Here is a 22,718-nt window from a genome sequence, read left to right as displayed (position 1 = left end):
TAAACACCAAACAGACGACACGACACGTCAATTTTGACGTCGCAATGAACGACCAACTGTTGGTGAGTATGTATTTATTCAAAGATTTTAGTTTTCAATGACGCCAGAGTTGAGTTAAAAGTCACTGATTTTATTTTCTTCTCGCTTGAAAGTCAACACAGTTAAGCTCGAGCTGTGCCTCAGTTTGTATACATGCAAGGAGAACCTAACCTCATTCACAATGCTCCAAAATGCCAATCAAGATTCCAATTTTCCATATGTATAAGAAATTTCGAATTTCAAAGTTTACTCGTACTGCTAGTTTTAAACTGGATACTTTTTATTTCAGGAACCTTCGTTGTACACAATTAAAGGCATAGCCATATTGGATAACGATGGCAATAGGATACTTGCCAAATACTACGACAAAAATGTTTTTCCCACATCCAAAGAACAGAAAGCCTTTGAAAAAAACCTGTTTAACAAAACTCACAGAGCTAACGCAGAAATTATCATGCTGGATGGGTTGACGTGTGTGTACAAGAGCAATGTCGATTTGTTTTTCTATGTTATGGGCAGCTCGCATGAAAACGAGGTATGTGTGTGCATCCATTTAAACTTCCATGTCATGGTTCAGCAAAAGTTTGTATGTTATATTTTTCGTTTGTTGCAGCTTATTTTGATGAGTGTATTAAATTGTTTGTATGAATCCGTCAGTCATATCCTTCACAAAAATGTTGAGAAACGGGCAATGCTCGATGGTTTAGATATTGTTATGCTTGCAGTTGATGAAATTTGTGATGGAGGGTAAGAATATTTCAACTTCCATATACTATCCAATTCACTTTGTGAAAGTGAAAAGTATCTGTAGTACGAAAAATATTCTGTTTTATTTTAGTATTATTCTTGATGCTGATGCAACAAGTGTAGTTCAAAGAGTTGCTCTAAGGGCAGATGATATACCTCTGGGTGAACAAACAGTGGCACAGGTCAGTTCATATGTTATAACTATTATGATTTATGATCTTGTGTATATAACATATGATAGTTCTAGTTTATTGGTAAATGATATTCATTTTCAGGTCCTACAATCAGCCAAAGAACAGTTTAAATGGTCCATATTGAAATAAAGTTTTATTTTTTATACTTAAAATTTTATAGAAACTAAAAAATTAAAGATGTTTTTTTTTAAATCTACGTTTGATAAACAACAATATCATTTTGAGCGTATATTCCATTACAGCAGCAAAGCTACTTTTTTCCACTTGAAAAAAATTAAATAATATTTATATGATGGCAAAGCTGTCTGTAAATCATTTTACGAATATGAAGTATATATCTTTTACAAAGATTAACATGGAATACATTATTTTACACTAAAATTTGACGTTTATTGGTTATTTGCAAAAAGTTGAGTCAAATTATTTGTCAAGTATGCGAGCGAAAGTTTCGAGCATAACAGCAAATTTAATAACTGTCGTTAATGAATATTTATTAAAGCGCTGACATTGACTGGAAAAGGCACTTTATTTGTATTTCATTAACTACAATAAGCCTCAAAAAGTCCAACTTTAAATGGTTAAAAGTGAAAGAAAACTTTCATCAAAGATCTGCAGTGAGTGATATTCATATATATATATATCCAGGAGTGTAGCAAAGGGTACAGAGAAACGGGGTTACCTTGTTAGTCAGAAAATATAAATGTTTTAGTTATAATTACAACTATTATTCCTATTATAAAATTTACTCATAACCTCCCCCCCCTTATTCTAGTTACACGCTGAAGTTTATCAACGTTCATCTTAGGTCTTTGCTTTGACTTTCTTTCAAGTCATAAATACCTACTAAGTATTGGTAGAGTAACTGGATTTTTGCCTTGATAAGGAGAGACAAAGCATACCCAATAAAAGGTTATTTTTCTCGTATAAAAATATTTTTTTATTAGAAAATGCATACATTGTTCCAAAAATTCAGTTGCTTTAACATTTTATTAAAATATTTTTAAGACTGTTAACTTTTTGTAATAGTTGTTTAATTTTATTGGGCGAGTAATTTTTTTTTTTTAGTACTTATAAATTATATCTTGTAAAGGGCAAAAATGACTAGTTTCCTATACGTTAATAAATATTCAAAATGTGTATTAATATTTAGAAAATATTTCGTCACAATACATTCGTAGGCTAGTAAAGGGAAATAATCGATAAAACTTGTCAAGGAATATTCTTAAGATTAAATATATTTTAAAAGTCTCTTTCTTACATAACAAAAATACGTAAAATCATGCACTTGATCTTAAAACAAGGAAACTAAATATTTCACAAAATCTTTGGTAAACTACTTCACATATTTGTATCACACCGCAATTGGCCGAGTCTTAATTTTAAACACGACACTTTGGTTGTTGGAGTCTTTTCACTTGCAACTAAAAGTAATGCTGCAGTGGCTGGCTCACCAATAGGTATAGATTTCATTCCAAACCGAAATTTTCAACCAACACTACGCAAATCTAGTAGAGAAAACTAAAAAAACCTAAAAAAAAAATTAAATCAATATTTTGTCGCACTCCTTGCACATAGTGTACAAACAATAAAATAATAGCATTTACCTCCCCTCGATGGTGTTTTCGCCTCGGTTGTCGCTGCGTAAGTGAACCGCTCGGGACATTGGCACCGAGTAGGAAAAGGCCACCCAAAGTAATATACGTAAGTAGCGAAGGCGGCAAATAACATTATGAAAACTATCAACAGTTTGGTAGAAGTGCTCTGCAAATAACATACATAGTTTATTAATTAAGATGCACCAACATCACACTACTTTCATCGCTTGAAAAGTAGCACGAAAATGAACAGTAATAGTCCGTAATTAAATAATATGTCCTTTTACTCACCACACTACAGCAGCAACACAAGTGACACATGTTGAACCCTTGAATAAATGATCGGTGCACTGGACGACTGAACCTTTGCGCTCCTTAGCTGTCGAACGACTGATGCCGAAAATCGGACTGGCACTACTTACTGGCAGTTGAGTTTTGACTCGTTTCAGCTTTCAACTTGGCTGCAGGGAAAGTCGCAGGGACACTGATCGGGATCGTCCAGTCCAATGGTTGAGTGCGTTGTGTCCCTGGCGGTGGATAAATTTCACTTTCGGCGTCGACACCCGAGTCCCTCCAACTCACACACTCGAGTCCCTACCACTCCGAAAAGAAAGTTTTCTCACCAACGGAAGGACTCGAGTGCGGAGTGGGAAGCTTTCGAGTGTCGACGCCGAAAGTGAAATTTATCCAACGCCAGGGACACAACGCACTCAACCATTGGACTGGACGATCCCGATCAGTGTCCCTGCGACTTTCCCTGCAGCCAAGTTGAAAGCTGAAACGAGTCAAAACTCAACTGCCAGTAAGTAGTGCCAGTCCGATTTTCGGCATCAGTCGTTCGACAGCTAAGGAGCGCAAAGGTTCAGTCGTCCAGTGCACCGATCATTTATTCAAGGGTTTAACATGTGTCACTTGTGTTGCTGCTGTAGTGTGGTGAGTAAAAGGACATATTATTTAATTCCGGACTATTACTGTTCATTTTCGTGCTACTTTTCAAGCGATGAAAGTAGTGTGATGTTGGTGCATCTTAATTAATAAACTATGTATGTTATTTGCAGAGCACTTCTACCAAACTGTTGATAGTTTTCATAATGTTATTCGCCGCTTTCGCTACTTACGTATATTACTTTGGGTGGCCTTTTCCTACTCGGTGCCAATGTCCCGAGCGGTTCACTTACGCAGCGACAACCGAGGCGAAAACACCATCGAGGGGAGGTAAATGCTATTATTTTATTGTTTATACACTATGTGCAAGGAGTGCGACAAAATATTGATTTAATTTTTTTTTTAGGTTTTTTTAGTTTTCTCTACTAGATTTGCGTAGTGTTGGTTGAAAATTTCGGTTTGGAATGAAATCTATACCTATTGGTGAGCCAGCCACTGCAGCATTACTTTTAGTTGCAAGTGAAAAGACTCCAACAACCAAAGTGTCGTGTTTAAAATTAAGACTCGGCCAATTGCGGTGTGATACAAATGTGTGAAGTAGTTTACCAAAGATTTTGTGAAATATTTAGTTTCCTTGTTTTAAGATCAAGTGCATGATTTTACGTATTTTTGTTATGTAAGAAAGAGACTTTTAAAATATATTTAATCTTAAGAATATTCCTTGACAAGTTTTATCGATTATTTCCCTTTACTAGCCTACGAATGTATTGTGACGAAATATCTTCTAAATATTAATACACATTTTGAATATTTATTAACGTATAGGAAATGAGTCATTTTGGCGTTTTAAATTATTTTAAACTAAAAATTTTACATTGTTTAGTTTAGGACTTTATTGATAATACGTATAGGTTTCTTTAAAAAAATTCGGGTTCTACATAAATTGCTTATTAAAAAGAGTTGCAGCATCAAGTATGACACAGTTTTTTATAAAAAAAGTTTTCAGCAAAATTTTTCCAGATGTCTGGTATGTAAATGGAGAATTGCTATCTAATTGACGCACAAAAAGTATAGTTTTTCTCATGATTTTTATGCATCAAAAAATGATTAAAAATGTATTATTTAATATATCTTGAAGTCTGAAATTTTTTTCGTTAATTTAAGTAAAAAAATAACCTTTATTCCTTTGAGCTATTTTTCTTTACGATTTGAGTTATCCAGTGTTCATGGTGACGATGTAGATTTGATGGCTTGATGCTAGCTGCTGGCATAAAAATTAAGGTTTGTTCCTAAAAGGTAAAAAGTAGCAGTCAAATCAAAACGTTTTAATTTATACTTTAATTAAAGAAAGCAGAATTTAAAAAGCACCAGCTCGGGCATATATTTTTTCTGAAATTGCGTGGTGTCAGCATCTCAATTTTTACGTTATCTGCTGAAAGCAGGGTGCATTATAATTTTTGTTAATTAATTAGTAACAGTAGGCTGTATAAAACAATCATATACATAAAATAGAAAGTTTAAGACATATGCTGCGTTATGTGACCAAATTTTGCTTGTTTTACCATTATTATATTTATAAAACAGAAGGTTCAAGGCACTTTAGGTTACATAAAAAGAAAAATCATATTACAAAAGTACTATTAGTCTACGCAAGAGTCTGCGACTTATGGACTAACAGAAAAAAATAATAAAAATAATAGAGAAATTCCAGCCAAAAATTACCAATCCGCACAGAAAATCAGATGTCAAAAAAGGAAGAAATAATTATTCTAATTGCAAAGATTATTGTTTTGGTAGTAAAAATTATAGTTTTAAGAGTAATAATTTTTGCGCGGGAAAGTAAAATTTATTAATTGATCCTTGTAAGGTTTACTGTTCCAGTGTGGTAATTTTTACTGTTCAAACTACAATTCAAACTGTTAAAAATAATTTTTTCTTTTTTTGCCAGTTTGCATCTGATTTACTGTGCGGAATGATAATTTTTGCTTGAACTCCTCTATAATTTTTATTATTTTTTTTCTCTGAGGGTGTACTTTGTTTCAAGAGCCGTCAATGATTAAAAATTGACGCTCATAAAAACTGTGACTCTAATAAATTAAAATACAATTTTTATTCTCATCACACTAAATATTTCATCAATTAAAAATCAAACAAGTCCAGTGAAATCAATTTTAAAAAAAGCTAACAAAAACTCTCGTAAGTATGTCGTCGCTTCTCATCCTAACTACTTATGCTGTCCTACACCTTGAAACTTGAAGAACTTCAACATCTTTCACATATTTGGCATCAATTGACATGAGTTCAATTCGATTTAGTATTAAGTATAGGTTTATTGGCTTTGTAAGAGTACATATCGCCATAGTTCAATTCGAAGTGTTAAGCGACTAGTAGCGCCGCCCTGAGGGTTCGATTTGGAACTATATGTTTCCCTAAAGTATGCGTTCAAGTCGTCGCGGTAGCAACGACGTAGAAAATGAGTTTCTTGGAGACCTGTAAAACACAAACGTATTTCATTATAAACGTTTCAATTTTATTGCACATTTTACTGATAAAACAATTTTACTTTTTAAATATACTTGGAATATGTTTTGGCTTCTTTTGTTGGAGATTCAGAGACGGAACAGCAGTTCTTTTTAAAAATCTTCCATGTTTTGTTATAGTGACAAATAAAAATGTACATGTGCTTTCAAGCAACTTTAACTATTTACATAAAAATTTTAGATTTTATTTCAAATTTAGTGGAATTAACGAACCTGAAAAATAATCATCTTCTCTAAAATGTGTACTGAAAATGACAGTTTTTTTGGTGACTGAGGTTAGATTACGGGCTTCGATCCATAATTGCCGAGCTTTTTCGGTTCGAGGCAATGTGTGAAACCTTAGCCCATCTGAGGATGATTCATTTGGGCAATCAGGCACAGCACATTGTAATATATTGTTTTTGAATTTCATTTTTACGAATTTTCGCCAATAAATATGATTAAAAAAAAGAAAACTCATCAGTACTACCATGACGATTTGAACGCATACTTTGGGGAAACATATACTTCCAAATCGAACCCTCAGGGCGGCGCTACTAATCACTTAACACTTCGAATAACATCTTTTCCAGTACCAAGCTGGCCTTAGGAGCTCAAGAAGGCGTAAAGTCTTCCTATAGGCTTCGTGCACAAAGACACCAGCGCCAACTTGTGGCTGGACGGAGAGTCCACGTGGTTACGAGGATACACGGAGTAGCATGGTTGCCTAAAGCCATTAATTTTTTACATCAGTATCAATATTTTTTCTAATAGCCTGATCATCTCCATTAGAATATTCAACTCCTTAACTTTACGATGATATTTTTTTCAGCATAAGATTTTGCTTTAATAAGTTGTAAAAAAGATGTATATCCATTTGTCGCTTGTACGTGTGATCTATATGTTGCGAGAGATAGAGAACACTTAGTAGTACTAACACATGCAATGTAGCTCACACGTACAAGAATCAAAGGGACATTTATCTTTTTTACAACTTATTAAAGCAAAATCTTGTGCTGAAAAAGATATCATTATAAAGTTCAGGAGTTAGAAATTCTATATGAGATGGTCGGACTGTTGGAAAAAATCATGATATCAATGAAAAAAGTTATTGGTTTTAGGCAACCATGCTACTCCATATTGTATTCTCATAACCACGTGGACTCACCGCCCAGCCACAAGTTTTCTTGCTAAGAGTATATCGACGCCTCGTACGAAGTCCATCCTTATTCAGATTTTCCAATGTTAATTTAAAAGAGAAAATGTGAATAAGGCGTCGATATATACATGCGTACAGCTGCTGGTGATTGGCCGGTATTGGCACTTTTGGCAGGTTAGAGAGAGAATGACGATCCCCTCCTGCTGTCTTTTTCAGCCAATCACAAGCAGCTAAACGCATGTATATAATATGTTCTAAGCCATTTGTTTGCGTGCAAGAACTTTTGTTTTGCCTGATTTTGACTAGAGAGGTCGCAACATCTGCATCGGCTCGGAGCGAATATAATTAGTCAGGAGTTTAAAGTATTTTTTGTAAGAGTTTAAAGTAGTTGTGGTTATTATGTAGCACAAAACAGTTTAAGAATTTAAATATCGTGTGGAACAAATTAAAGTACCCTTACTGTATATTATCTACATGCTTTTATACATGTTTTGTTGACATAGTCACAGTCCATGTTTTTATTTTTTCTAATCTCGTAGGATACGTAACAACACCAAACAATAATCTTTTTTTAAATTAATTAAAAAATTTTCCCGTAACGCTCCGTGCATTCTGTCGATCTCGATGAGGGACAATTTTTCTCACTCTGCGGCGCCACCTGAATTTGGCGCGCATGGCTAGCGAATAGATAAACATGTTTGTCAAGTTGGGAACTTATTTGTGCAAACGTTTCTTTTTTTAATATATCTACAGGACACATGTATTTGTCATATAAACTAAAAGGTTACCGTTCGAAGTATATATAAGAGGGTTACTTTTTTTAACTTTGGGACAAAAAACTTCTCGTTATATTCATTAAGTAAAAGCATTTTTCTATTATAAAGGGAGAATCGAGACGTAAAATAACAACGCTCCGTTAATTATATGTCACTTGAATATTTGAAACGCCGGAATTGTGTTGTCTCCTTCACACTTTATGATAAATTGTGACTCATCTAAACATAACATTGTCGTCCACAACCTCCGAAGATTTTTAGAAAATTAAAACATGTAATTTTATTTTATTTTATCTCATTAATATATCAACATATCTAGTCATCTATCGTTTTACAAGACATCATGGAGCATTTTAAAATGAAAAATAACTAGTTCTTTTTTGGCGTAACTACAGAGTGACCCTATTATCGTGGCACTTTTTTTAAAATCTAACTTAAATGTTGCATAAAATTTAAAAGAATCAATAATTATTAATAAACACTATTAAAAACAAGTTTTAAGTATAAGCGACTAAAAACACATTTTATTACACTTATAATAAATGAAACTATTATTCTTGTATTATTACCACAGTCGTGCACTGAATTTTTACCGCGTTTGTGTACTGTTTATCGTATCCCAATCACTGTGAATAAGAAAATGCATAATTTTTTATGTTGTACCACGAAAAGGATTCAATCTGTATACAATGTAATAAAATATAAACAAAAATATACGTCGATACAGATTCAGTATAGGTATTACGTTGACAGTACAGCCTGGGGCGCTCTGGGTTGTTAGACATGCGTCGAACAAAACAAGTTCTGTGTTTGTGACAAATGTGGTTTAAAATAAAAATTAAAAAAAAAAAATTATAGATATCCTACTTATCTGACGCCTCTAATGAGTTATGTATTGTAACGTGGAAGTTAGTATGTGCTGTGAGTTGTAGTGGTCAGTTTAGTTGAGTTCACGCATTGAGCGGGCCACTACGTGCGCCTAATTTGCCGTTTCAACTGATAGGTATACATATTAAGAGGTACTTGTAGTACTCGTATCTGCAGTTTTACTGTTTGGTTATGTTTTCGTTAACAATTAGATTCAGAATCCATCAAGTGAATACTTTAGTTACTAATTTACAAGGTTTTAGATCGGCATTATTTTTCTGATGTGTTCATTATATCATTGACACGCATTGTCGCTGAAACAATACCATTGGAGCATCAAGTTCACGTGGAATAGCTAACTAAGTTTGAAGTAAAACATCATAAAATGATATGTTTTGTCATTCTTCAACGTTGGAGGTAAAGTTATCATACATTACGTACAGTATCTCGGTTTATTGTCTCACATACATCTTTTTGTTAAAAAAAAATTTTCAGCACTTTTGTTACATTTGAAGTATTTTAATATTGCTTTAATGAATATTTTTGGAATTTTTCCGCTTTCGTCATAAAGATAAGTGTATTGACTTATCGCCCATCAGGTGTGGAAGGAGTGGGAGTCACTGTATACTATACCAGTTGACGCTATAGCGTATAGGTACAGTGACTGCCACTTACTGAAAAAAATCAGCTAACAAGACTCAAGTATGACTACATGTGTATAAGCGTCATGCGAACACAACTTCAATATAAATAAAATTCTTTTATTTACTCGTATAAGATTATACACAAATGTAACTTACTACTATCTTGGCTCTGAATTACATTACTAATATATATTACCAAAAGTTTCTAATCAATTTATTGGGTATCGATTGTTTATTAATAATCATGATAAATTTTGCACCAAGAAAAAATAATCAAAGGAGATGTAAAAAAAACTCGAGTGTAATTTATGCCCTGAATTGAATTATGGAACAGAGTTTGTTTATTTGCATGTACATTCCCGAATGGGTGTTGGGATGTATATATAAATTAGTGAAGTGTATAGGCACACTATACCGTTGTTAAGTAGCAATATCTATCGGTGTGATGATCAATACAATATACCCTCGGGGTGTATAGAATAAGTGTACGAGTTCCAATTAGTCACGGAAAACTATTTTGTGTGTGGGTGTGCATGTGCATGTATATTTGTTTATGAGTTTATAATGACCCCGATAAGGATTTTACAGAAAGGTATTTCCTTAATCCACTCTCTTACCAAATTTTTCAAACTGCGACGTTCTATAGTTATGCTGGGGGCTTTAACTGTTTCGTGTTCGACCCACTGTTTTTTTTTTTTTTTTTTTTTTTTTAACATCTTCTAAACTGTTTGCAAAATAAAATAGTTTTTTTGAGTTGGCTCTCGCCATTTTCACGGGCACTTTGGATTTAATTTTAAGCCTTTTGAGTAATATCGTGCGATTAAAATACTTCTGCTTTCTTTTTTACAAAGTGTGTGCATTGAGCTTCAATATTTATTCACTATCTCTCAATTACGATATCTTATTCTTGCTATTGTATCAATATATCGCTATTCTATTAAATAATACTCCTATACGTAAATAACTTTGATGATTTTTGGATTTTTCAATTTTGTACTACTTTTTGTACTTAGAAATACATATCTTACTTTGTATTTTTATTATTACAGTTAAAGCACTCAACCCTCAACTTATTGGTAAAATTATTTTTTTTCCATGCTGTACAAATCTATTTCTTCAAACTAAATTTTTTTTTTCCAACTTTGATAAACTTACTGTCATCTCACTCTACTATCTTTTTTCGTTTTGATTATCCACGTAAGGCTTTAATTATCCACGCCACATGTAATTGAACAATACTATTGCCATTAAAATATAATAACGTGTAACGCTACAATTTAATTAAAAAAAAACTATAGTATGTCTTTCTTTACAGTTGTAAATTTTAGATAATATTTTAATTTAACAGCATTTGAAGATAAAAATAAAATTTAGTTTTGATTTTTTAGCGTTTGGCATTTATATTTTGGAACTATGTATTGTAAATGTAACATAAATCATATAATATACATGATATGTGTGTATATACTATCATAGTAGACTATTTCGAATTATTTGCTATGAAATATTTAATAAACAAATAATTATTTTAAATACATTAGTACATAGTTTTTCATTAATTGTACTACGTTTCTCTATTGTAATACATTTAAAATGTTGGAAAAACAGTTTTTTTGATCCTTCAAATAATTGTTAAAGAAACAAAGAGATTGCAATAAAGTTGTGCAAACAGCTTAAAATTATCTAAAATTCTGCTTCCACATGAATTAACAAGTACTTCTTGTGCAGCTGGCATATGCAATATGGGCTTTAAAATAGAGTAGAAGCGAAAATTTATGTATAACATTATAACCCTGAATCTGCAGGTATAACACATCGGCATGCCATTTTGCTTTTCAGAATAATTAACTATTTCTATTAACATGTAAATTGTCTTTTGAGGAATCCAGGAATGTTTGTGGTCACAAAAAAAAGTTAAAAAAAAAAAAACTTATTATTAAATTCCATTACATTAAAAAAATTTTTTTTTCAAGTTTTAAATACAAGTTTATAACCAATGTTTTTAAAACGTTGTGTGCTTTTAGGCCTGGGTAGAGGGATGATAAAAAAAAAAAAAAAAAAAAATAGCAACAAAATTTCAAGCTGAATGCTTTTATTTAATAATAACATTAAGATTTGCAGTTTTTTGGGAATTTTTGGTCATGGTGAATGTGATTAACTACCTCTTGCTGATCGCATACTTTATAGATATCTCTGATGGTGGAATTAATTGTACCGATCAATATTGACAATTAGAGATTAATAACCACATATGTCGATATACAGAAGATCTTGTTGTCGAAAATATATACTGCATACCGAAAAATTGATGACACTTATGATTTTGCTCAATTTTTCGTATGCATTATCAAGTTTTTTATTTATAGTAGTCCAATATACTTCGCAATTGATTACATGGATACTCATTGTATAGGAAATGACTGGAAAAAGGATGATCCCGTTGACAGGACTACTTATTACAGCTACGCCAACGATCTGAGCCATATACACACACCTGTGACGCAGAGAATTTTCAAGTTTTACACTTAAACGTCTCAAAGAGAAGTGAAATAACGTTATGGAATTTTATATGCTGGGTAATTATAGTGACACTCCGATATATTTTATGATTTAATAACATTTAATACCTATAAATTTCAAATATATTGGCTCTAACAAATGCCGAATAGTACATAACAACAAAAAATTAGTTATTCATATGAATGATGTCACCGTCTAACTCTTATGATTATTTAGCTCCTTGTTTATTTAATTAATTAATAATTAAAAATAAAAAAAACCAGATAATATCACAGTAAATAAAAAATCAACTCTAAATTTCATTGAATTAAATTAATATACTCAGAATTGCAAGTAATAAATAGATAATTTGAAAAAAATTTCCACAACAGTCCTACCATTCAAATTTTCATATATCGAAGAGGTTCGGAGGCCTCAAAATCGAGCAATAATTTTATACATTCAAGTTTACACGTGATAAAATTTTTATTAATAACTATTATTCCTTTGATCTTGGAAAATTTCTTAATTACCAGCGAACAACAATAATTAAAAAAAAATCTGCTTACTGTAATGAAAAGAATTTTTAAGTGTAATATATTCTTAAAGGGTATTTTTCGTCAAATATTCTAAAAGTGATGTTTTTGAGAGTTAAGTATATTTAAGCAAACTTTAACAGTGTAAAGGAGGCGAAACTCCTTGCAGTAAAATTATTTGAAAAATTTGGGCAAATAAAATCATACAAAAAGCTTTGCTGAGGAATAAAAACTAATAAGGAATCACTGATAATATAATCATTTTTTCACCTCGTAAATATCGTTTTTAACTAAGAATTTTATCACTCGATAAACCTAACGCTTCCGTTATTTTCCCGCAGTAATAATAATTAATATTTCTATTGCCAGATAGGAATTCAGAAATGGAATCAAACTTTATTGTTTTCCTGATTAAAGTCATACGTTATTTAAAACGCAATAAAATGCATCTTATGTTAAATATCCAGTAGTTTGAACCCCTTGTGTAAATAAGAGTTAAACTTGCATTTGTCAAGTTTCTCTTTCCAACCGCAAAAGAAAGGGGTTTTTTGAAAAAAGCAAAAATCATTGAAGCAAAAACTTGTAAACCTTAACAGGTAATCCATCGCAACAACTTCCAAACAGCACGATGACGGGTCCAGCTGAATGCACGCAAGGCCCCAAATGGGCCCCTCATGGAGGAGGTGCCATCGGGCAAAACGCCCTCGCGAATCTACAAAAGGCCATCGACGCGATGGAGAGCAGAGGCTTGTGGGACGACCCGCGTTACGCGCAGCTCCTCGCCCTGAAAGCCAAACGGCTGAGCGCCGAGGGCCCCAACAAACGGCAAGCCCTCACCAACCACCAGATCCGTCAACTCCACGCCCAAATAATGGCCTACCGGTGCCTCGCCCGGAACCAACCCCTGACGCAGCAGCAGGTGCTCGCCGCGCTAGGCCGGAGACCCACTGACCCGGCGCAACCACCACCGGCACCGCATAACCCCCGCAACTTTTTCGGCCTGTCGAAATTGTTCCGGGACCAGCAGCAGCAAGGGCCCCAAGGTGCATCGAAGCTCTGCAAAACGACGTCCGTGGGTAAACCGTGCGGGCTCGATCCGTTGGTTGTACTGCAAGAGCGGGAGAGCAGAGTCGCCGCGAGGATAGCCCACCGCGTGGACCAGCTTAGTCACGGGGTGACGATCATGCCGGAGGACTCGCGGGTTCAGGCTGAAGTGGAGCTTCGTATGTTGAAGATGTTGGACTTCCAGAGAAAGGTGAGGACCGAGGTGTTGGCGGGCATGCGTAGGGACGTGGCGTTGGAGACCGTTGTGGACCTGAAGGCTTACAAACGGGCCAAGGGCCAAGGCGTGCGGGAGGCCCGGGCCACGGAGAAGCTCGAGAAGCAGCGTAGGTTGGCAGTCGAAAGGGAGCGCCGGCAGAGGCATCAAGAGTTCATCAAGGCGGTGTTGCACCGTGGCAGGGAGTTCAAGGAGTTCCACAGGAGTAACGTCGCGAGGCTGGCCTGCCTCAACAAGGCCGTCCTCCACCACCACGCCAACGCCGAGAAGGAGCAGAAAAGGGAACAGGAGAAGATTGAAAAGGAGCGCATGCGGCGACTCATGGCCGAGGACGAGGAGGGCTACAGGAAGCTCATAGATCGGAAGAAGGATAAGCGGCTGGCGTTCCTCCTGTCCCAGACTGACGAGTATATTAGCAATATAACCGAGATGGTGAAGCAGCATAAAATCGAGCAGAAGAGGAAGAAGCTGGTGGAGGAAAAGAAACGCGAGAGGAAGGAGAAAAAGCATCTTAATGGCGAAGATCGTCGCGTTGGTGTCGTTGAAATTGGCACGAGCCGAACTCTAACTGGCGAGGAAGCGCCTTTGATGAGCCAATTGGGGGCTTTTCTCGAGTCCCATCCCGGATGGGAACCAATAAAATCGGGGAGCGAATGTGAAGACAATGATGCGGAAGGGAAAGATGAAAGGAAAGAGGTGCAATCGGACGAAGACGCGGTTGAAAGGACCATACAAGAAGCCAAAGTGGAAGACGATGAGTACAAAGCGGAGGAGAAAACTTACTACAACATAGCTCATGCCGTTCGCGAAGTTGTCACCGAACAGGCTTCGATTATGATCAACGGCCGATTGAAGGAGTACCAAGTCAAGGGCTTGGAATGGATGGTCTCGTTGTTCAACAACAACCTAAACGGCATTTTGGCCGACGAAATGGGCCTCGGCAAAACCATCCAGACGATAGCCCTGATCACGTACCTCATGGAAAAGAAGAAAGTCAACGGGCCATTCCTCATCATTGTTCCTCTGTCGACGCTCTCGAATTGGATGCTCGAATTCAAAAAGTGGGCGCCCAGTGTCGTTGTAGTTTCGTACAAAGGCTCCCCAACCAGTAGAAAGATGATCCAATCACAAATCCGCGCAATCAAATTCAACGTATTGTTGACCACTTACGAATACGTAATGAAGGATAAAGTCATCTTGGCAAAGATACATTGGAAGTACATGATCATGGACGAAGGCCACAGGATGAAGAACCACCACTGCAAATTGACTCAAGTGTTGAACACGAACTACACGGCGGCTCATCGATTGCTGCTCACCGGCACACCGTTGCAAAACAAGTTACCCGAACTCTGGGCCTTGCTCAACTTTTTGCTCCCATCCATCTTCAAGTCTTGTAGCACTTTCGAGCAGTGGTTCAATGCACCGTTCGCCACAACCGGCGAAAAAGTCGAGCTCAACGAGGAAGAGACCATCCTCATCATCCGCCGTCTCCACAAAGTTTTGCGTCCCTTTTTGCTGAGACGTCTCAAAAAAGAGGTGGAGTCACAGCTGCCCGACAAAGTCGAATATATTATTAAATGTGACATGTCGGGTCTGCAAAAAGTACTGTACAAGCACATGCAGAGCAAGGGCGTACTGTTGACCGACGGGTCGGAAAAAGGCCGACGGGGCAAGGGTGGCACCAAGGCCCTGATGAACACGGTCGTGCAGCTCCAAAAAATCTGCAACCACCCATTCATGTTTCGAAGCATCGAGGAGAAATACTGCGAGCACTTGAGAATCCAAGAAATAACTGATCTTGTCGGCGGGCGCGATTTGTACCGTTCAGCCGGAAAATTCGAATTGTTGGACCGTATTTTACCCAAGCTAAAAGCCACCGGCCACAGAGTACTGCTCTTCTGTCAGATGACCCAACTAATGACAATCATGGAAGATTACCTGAATTATCGAGGGTTCGTGTATTTGAGGTTAGATGGGGACACCAAAGCCGAGGATCGAGGCGACATGTTGAGGAAGTTCAACGACCCTAGCTCCGAATGTTTTATATTCATTTTGTCGACGCGAGCCGGTGGTCTGGGCTTGAACCTCCAGACTGCGGATACGGTGATAATTTTCGACTCCGACTGGAACCCCCACCGAGATTTGCAAGCGCAGGATCGAGCCCACCGAATTGGGCAGAAAAACGAGGTGAGAGTGCTGCGGCTGATAACCGTGAACTCCGTGGAGGAGCGGATCTTGGCTGCTGCCAGGTACAAGCTGAACATGGACGAGAAGGTCATCCAAGCTGGCATGTTTGACCAAAAGTCCACGGTCTCGGAGAGACAGCAGTTCCTCCAGAGTATACTGCACCAGGACGACGCAGACGACGGGGAGGAGAACGAAGTGCCGGACGACGAGACGGTGAATCAGATGATAGCGAGGACTGAAGAGGAGTTCGACGAGTTCGAGAGGATGGACGTGGAAAGAGGGAAGCAAGAAGCGAACATGAATTTGAATGGAAAACCGAGGTTGTTGGAGGTGTCGGAGTTGCCAGAGTGGCTTCGAAAGGACGAAGAAGAAGTGGAAAGATTGACCTGCGAAAAAGACGAAGATAAACTTGCGACGGGCAGAGGATCCCGGCAACGTAAAGAGGTTGACTACACAAATAGTTGCACGGAGAAGGAGTTGCTGAGGGTCATAGGAGAAGAAAGGAGCCTCGACTTGGAGGAGGGGCGGGAAGAAGGAGGTGACAAGGAGAAAAAGTTAACGAAGAAGAGGAAGAAGGGCGATGATAACGACGACTCGATGCCAGAAAAGAAGAAGGGGCACGTTGATCTGAAACTGAAGAAAAAAATGAGGAAAATTTTGAACATTGTCATCAGCTACTCAAGCGATTCGGATGGTTATCGATTGAGTGAGCCGTTCATGAATTTGCCACCTCGCAGAGAGTTTCCCGACTACTACAAAATCATCAAAACGCCTCTAGCCATCAAGAAACTCATGCGGCAGATTGGCGACAATAGATATGCCAGCTTGGATGATTTGGAGAAGGATTTCATGCAGTTGTGCAAAAATGCACAGATCTACAACAGAGAGAACTCGTTGATCTACGAGCATTCGCGCATTTTGCAAACCGTATTTAAAGAGGCGCGGCTTAGGATTGAGGCCGAGAGTCAAGCTTCCGAAAACAAAAAAGATGTGCGAGACGTGGAGAAGCGATCGAAAGCAGATCTCGGTATGAAGACGAAAACGAAACCAAAGGGTGTACAAGGCGAAACCAGCAGGGTAAAACAAAAAAAGCTGCCAGCTTGAAACTACAAGGAGACGATGTATAAATCTATTTTAAAATATTGTGGTTAAGTTTTTAAGTGAAATTTTTATGGTAAAAAACGACCTTGGGTTATAATGGCTTTTGAAGGAAGAACTTATTTATGAATAAACTAAATGATGTAATTTTTCAATGAAATGCTGTTATAATTGTTACTAGACATATTAAAGGTACCTCAAACAATACGTTTACAGTTTTTAAATGTCAAATGTTATACGTTTCTATATTCCTTTTTTATTTTTTTCCTGAAATTTTTGTGTTTTTTACTGGCAGATTATAATCTTTTATTCAATCGTTATTCTCTAATTCCATAGTGTAATGTAGTTCGTATTGGGATTCCAAAAGGTCACGTGACTCGCGATATATATATAGCCAATTGGGGGAAAAATAAGACAGGCCTTATGGGTGCAATTTTATTTATTTATTTTTTTTTAAACGTTCAACGATTGTAATAAGATAAAAGCCTTTCAATAACATTTTTTTGAGGAGATGACAATACCTTATCTATTTTTTTCCAACTCAATAGGTTTTTTGCAGCTTAAAACTTTCCTTTGAAAGTGCGAAAACGCGCATTTAACCTTACCAAAATCCCGCTTGTTTTCCTATGTACTTATAGTCGGGAATAAAAATAGAATTGCACCCATAAGGCCTGTCTTATTTTTCCCCCAACTGACTATATATACCGCGAGAGTCACGTGACCTTTTGGAATTCCAATACTATTTTTCTGCGTAATACCCTTGTCGAAAGAACTCATTATCTGTTTTGGAGTAGTAGGGCAGATATGAAGCACTTTCGGCGGAGGTATGCAGAAAAAACTCTATTTTCTCATGCGTGGAGAACTCTCGTTATATTAGCCGTCACAGACAATGCAGCCTTTCTCTGATTCGTACGAGTAAGACGCAATTGTACTGACCAAAAGAATCCATCGCCACTATCTCGTCCAAAGCGACAACGAGAAAAACAAAAGTATCATTTTCTGTCCCGATCCTTCTTTTATGAGCAGCAAATTTGTAACATAGACACCCACTTTAAGAGAGCGCACGCATGTGTGTGTGTAAGCCTCTCTAACTCGTATCCTTCCCATTGTCCTTGATGGATCGGCGAAAAGACACAATCTTTCCGCGACCGTCCATTTGTGTTTACAGGATCCGAGGGCCTCCTCACTACGAAAACCGGAACATTTCAAAGACTAAATGGACACAGACTATATAATATGGTCAAGGGTTTTTAAATATATTTAGTATTGTATAAATTCGTTGAAAAATCGATATTGTGATGCATCACCAAATGAACATTCAACGTTTTCGAACCATAATTTTAACTGTTATAACAATAATCTTTACTATTACAAATAAAAACTTTTCCCTTTTCTGCCACCTTGCATTCGATTTACTGTGCGGAAAGGTAATTTTTGCTGGAATTTCTCTATAATTTTTTTTTTTTTTTTTCTCTTAGTGTGCATCATATACAAAACAGCGATATTTCAACTTTTCCGAGTCGATAACCAAACTGGTACTTATGTTCGAATACCCAAATGCTGCCGTTAAAATTAATTAGGTCCAGAAATCAAAGGGATGCAAGGTCAGGATGACTGGATTGACCGGACCTTGAGTCGCTGTGTTTGCGCGACAGCATTTGGAGCAGTCGAGGGGAGGTAGCCAAAGGAGTTGGCTGGTATCAGCTTCGAATGTTGTTGGTTAAGAAAAGAAAATAAAAACACCAAACAAAACAAAAGACCAAATTTTTTTTTTTTTTTTTTTATGTCTTTGTGCCTTTATGGTTATTTTTTAGTAATTTTTTCAAGAATAAACGGCGATCGGATCGATGAAGATGAACCATCCTGATTCTGTTATCCAAAAAGTGAAGCTCTCAGCAAATAAAGCTTAACTAGTGTCATAAATTTTAGTTTTTCCTCGTTTTTTTCGCGGTAACACGAACGATTAGCGAAGATACATGACATTCTTACCGAGACGGACTTTTGCGTTTTTATTTTGGAGAGACTGACCTTACGAGTTCGCAGTCTGTAGCACTGGCTTATTGTAACGGAAAAATCGGAAAAAATGTATGCAATACCCTTAAGCTCCGTAGAACACAAAACGTTTAATTGGAGCCCCAAATTTGGTTGCACACGTTTAATTTGTGATACCACTTTTCGTAGAAATGTTAAATTTGTCAAGTTTTGATCTCTCAACTTAAAAACCAATTCAAATCTTGAATAAAATTTCTTTTGGTTCTCTAAAGTGTACGAAAATGTTGTTAACATTAATAACTTTAAAATTATATATGTGTCAGAATCAGTAAAAGTTCCGTATTATGCTTCCAGGGGTCGTCAAAACTGAAAATTTTCGACTGAGACTTACTTAAGCCTGGGACGCTAATTTAAACCTTTTTTTCATCCAAACCTATAGCAATAATTTTTTCTGATATCTTAATTTTGTTGTATTTTCAGGAGACAACTTTTCTTGATTATTTATAAAGGTTTTCAAATCCAGAGCTCCTCACCTGGTGTTGTGATCAACTGGGACATCAAATTGATCGTTCTTGGTAGAATGACCCGTATACTTTTTTTTTGAAAACTGGAAATGGAGTCGAACAAGGAATTTTTCTGACAGGAAGACACGCTTCATTTTTTTTTTTTTTTTTTGAACGTTTATTTAATTTAAGATTTTACAATTAATTGGATGTAACAAGCATAGAACAAAACATAAAAATTTTTTGATTCTTAATCTTTTTACACATGATTCGCTTCGTAGCTGTAGCCTGCGGCTATGTAACAAGTACAAAGTTTTAGTTGAGTTAAAGTTTTCTGGCCGGTAGGGGTAAATAACCAAATTGCTGCGTAGGCGCCAATTACTGCGCACCTGATGGCAATACAAAATAAGAAAAACGGACTCGAACATTCGTGTGCTTCAGACATTGTACGTTTGGACATTAATAACGTTTAATTCAGAATCATACTTTACATCATGACATTCATCATTGTTTAATTAAAAGACTTGTTCGACACGCCGTGCGCGGGGTGTGGGGACCTTCACACACACTCATGTACACTACTGCTCTCCGTCCTTCTCCAACCATCCGCTAGGTCACTAACCATTCAAGTAACCCTTCTCGCAAGTGTCTGGATCTCATGTTGGTTTATATATAAGGGCGTTTAAGATGAGCTATGGTATCCCCACCGATATAGGTGTCTAAGGCAGGGAGCACGTCATCCTTACTGATGAGTCCTGGCGTGCTCCTGATGGGATGAAACATCAAACAATCTTTTCTCTCTGATCATGGCATTACTTGATCGCCATATGGGACTCGATTAGGAGCCATCTGTACTATCTGTATACTTAGTGACTCGATTTATATACACACTACTCACGAGCACAGTAGTGGGGCGGCCAGGTAGGTATCCGTAGCCTCTTATATATCCACGACTGCACCAAAGTTTTTTCTACGTATTTTTACCTCCTGAACATGATGCTGTTGGGTGCGATCCCGAAAAAGTCCGGAGTCGATTGTTATTAACAAATTACATGAACAAATAAAAAAATTTAACGTTTCCGACCTTAAAAAAATTTCTTTAGGTTGATTGGTCCATTTTAAACAAAAAATACCTCTTGCAATTTTTTCGTAAAATGCTTAGATTGTTCAGAAAAAAATAAAAAAAATAGAAAAATCACTGAATTTGATGAATTCTCGGTACGCGTTAGTCTTTCGACGTCAATTTCGGGATATAATTTATGTTTCATTAGTTTTCATGTAATCATCAACGTGTTTTGATCTACTAAACAGAGCCAGGGAAATTGTTGAGGTATTTTTTGTTTAAAATGGAGCAATTAACCTAAGGAATTCTTCTTGGGTCGAAAACGAGAAATTTTTTTTTTTGTTCATGTAAATTGTTAACAACAATTTCCCTGGCTCTGTTTAGTAGATTAAAACACGTTGATGATTATATGAAAGCTAATGAAACATAAATTAAATCCCGAAATTGACGTCGAAAGACTAACGCGTACCGAGAATTCATCAAATTCAGTGATTTTTCTATCTTTTTTATTTTTTTCTGCAAAATCCAAGAATTTTACAAAAAAAATTGCAAGAGGTATTTTTTGTTTAAAATGGACCAATCAACCTAAAGAAATTTTTTTAAGGTCGGAAACGTTAAATTTTTTTATTTGTTCATGTAAATTGTTAATAACAATCGACTCCGGACTTTTTCGGGATCGCACCCAACAGCATCGTGTTTAGGAGGTAAAAATACGTAGAAAAAACTTTGGTGCAGTCGTGGATATATAAGAGGCTACGGATACCTACCTGGCCGCCCCACTACAGCTCGTGCTGCGCACTCGTGCGAAGTCTTTGCAGAGCCACATGCATTAGATATAGCTCATAATTTCTCGTTCCCCGCGCACACTGTGTCGAAAAGTTGTATGCACCAGTACACCACACGTGCGAGAGGTTATGTAACTGACACACGTGCGTCAATCACCTTTCCCGCGCACTACAGTACCGTATACTACAGTATCGTAACCCACAAAACATTGATGATAGGTACTGACATCGTACGGATGCCAAATTCACGCCAAATTCTATCATTATGATGTCTTTTAGTTATAAGTTGTCAAAATGTTATCAATTAGACAACTGATAACTAAAAGACGTTTTAGTGATGGAATTTGGCATCTATACGATGTCAGTCATGATCATTGTTTTGTGAGAATGTACGATTAACGAATCTATAACCTACCAAATTTCGTAGTCATTTGCAGTGATTGGGCCTGAACTTCAATATGTAAACCTTGCGAGAAGTACGTATGCAGTGATTGGGGTGAAGTGAATGGTGTCGATTTTATAACTAGGCAAGTTAATATGAGCAAGTGATATGGACATAAAACAATGATCAAAAATAAAAATAAAAATTAAAAAAAAAAGTAATATAACAGAAAAACATTCGTCGTTTTAGTCTCACAAGATGCTGCACATAAAGATAAAATAAAACTTTACTTTTCCGACCTCGGGCGTTTTTGAGAGTCAGGTGTGCCCTCGGTAGGAAAAATAGGATTTGCCACATAATTGCCATCGCTCCGTGGCTACTTTACGTCCATAAAATAGCCCCGGACGGCACTTATCCGACGAAAACTACTATTAATTTACATCGAAAAACATCAAGAAATGACTAATTTAGCAGAGTCGAAAATTTCAGTGCTCAGCAATTGGATCATTTACCCCTATTATATAAACTTACGAAAAACTTCTAACAGTTTGGCAAAATAAATTCGATATTGTTTACACGATAGCATATACGAAGCATACGAAGTGGCCTAATTATTGCCTGTGGAATTCACATTCGTGTCTTCTAAGATCAGAGGCTGTGGTGCAAATCCTGTGACACAAATTGCAACGAAAGCAATGCCAACGGGCCATGTGTACCGAGCGATCCCAGTTTAGTCTAAAAGATGCTGAACACAGCGAACATCGGTAAAAATGGTGAACAAGTTTGTGATGTCTAAGGCTATTTTCATCGGTGAAAGTTCCTTGGCACTCGTCACAGTCGAAGTACTGCCAAACCATATCATCATTTTGGACAATACTGGTTTGGCACCAGATGGATTTGCAGTATTGGGTCGACAAGTGGACTTCGTTTTGATTGGAAGACGATGGACATTCGGATTCAGAACTG

The 22,718-nt window shown here is 36.6% G+C and overlaps 2 protein-coding genes across 4 annotated transcripts; both read left to right on the top strand.

The window, feature by feature from the left end:
• Nucleotides 1-57: 57 nt before the first annotated feature.
• On the top strand, nt 58-1,280 carry zetaCOP (COPI coat complex subunit zeta). Its single transcript, XM_014360487.2, has 6 exons — nt 58-66; nt 153-259; nt 329-574; nt 653-786; nt 878-968; nt 1,062-1,280. Exons 2-6 carry the CDS (start codon nt 221-223, stop codon nt 1,107-1,109), a joined length of 558 nt encoding a protein of 185 aa, XP_014215973.1. The 5' UTR covers nt 58-66; nt 153-220; the 3' UTR covers nt 1,110-1,280.
• A 7,573-nt stretch (nt 1,281-8,853) lies between these two features.
• On the top strand, nt 8,854-17,213 carry LOC106644818 (brahma chromatin-remodeling complex ATPase subunit-like). Of its 3 annotated transcripts, none has more exons than XM_089597868.1 (4): nt 8,854-8,933; nt 9,045-9,198; nt 11,839-12,001; nt 13,057-17,213. In XM_089597868.1, the coding sequence occupies exons 3-4, from the start codon at nt 11,983-11,985 to the stop codon at nt 17,031-17,033; spliced, it is 3,996 nt and encodes a 1,331-aa protein (XP_089453994.1). In that variant the 5' UTR covers nt 8,854-8,933; nt 9,045-9,198; nt 11,839-11,982; the 3' UTR covers nt 17,034-17,213. The 3 variants fall into 3 exon arrangements, with proteins under 3 accessions (XP_089453994.1, XP_089453992.1, XP_089453991.1); XM_089597866.1 differs by having other exon boundaries at nt 9,038-9,198; XM_089597865.1 differs by lacking the exon at nt 8,854-8,933 and having other exon boundaries at nt 8,962-9,198.
• The last annotated feature ends 5,505 nt before the right edge of the window (nt 17,214-22,718 follow it).

Source organism: Copidosoma floridanum, unplaced genomic scaffold (genome assembly GCF_036245765.1).
Source record: "Copidosoma floridanum isolate Cflo_tuat_1 unplaced genomic scaffold, Cflo_Japanese_pri ptg000040l, whole genome shotgun sequence".
In the NCBI taxonomy this organism is placed as follows: Eukaryota; Metazoa; Arthropoda; class Insecta; order Hymenoptera; family Encyrtidae; genus Copidosoma; species Copidosoma floridanum.
Note: the sequence above shows the minus strand (reverse complement) of the source record. Positions and strands in the feature narration are given on the sequence as shown.

Coding starts and splice junctions, on each gene's coding strand:
- zetaCOP (XM_014360487.2), top strand. CDS start 221: ATGCTCCAAAATGCCAATCAAGATTCCAATTTTCCATAT. Junction 575..652: donor GCAGCTCGCATGAAAACGAG/GTATGTGTGTGC, acceptor CGTTTGTTGCAG/CTTATTTTGATGAGTGTATT. Junction 787..877: donor GATGAAATTTGTGATGGAGG/GTAAGAATATTT, acceptor GTTTTATTTTAG/TATTATTCTTGATGCTGATG.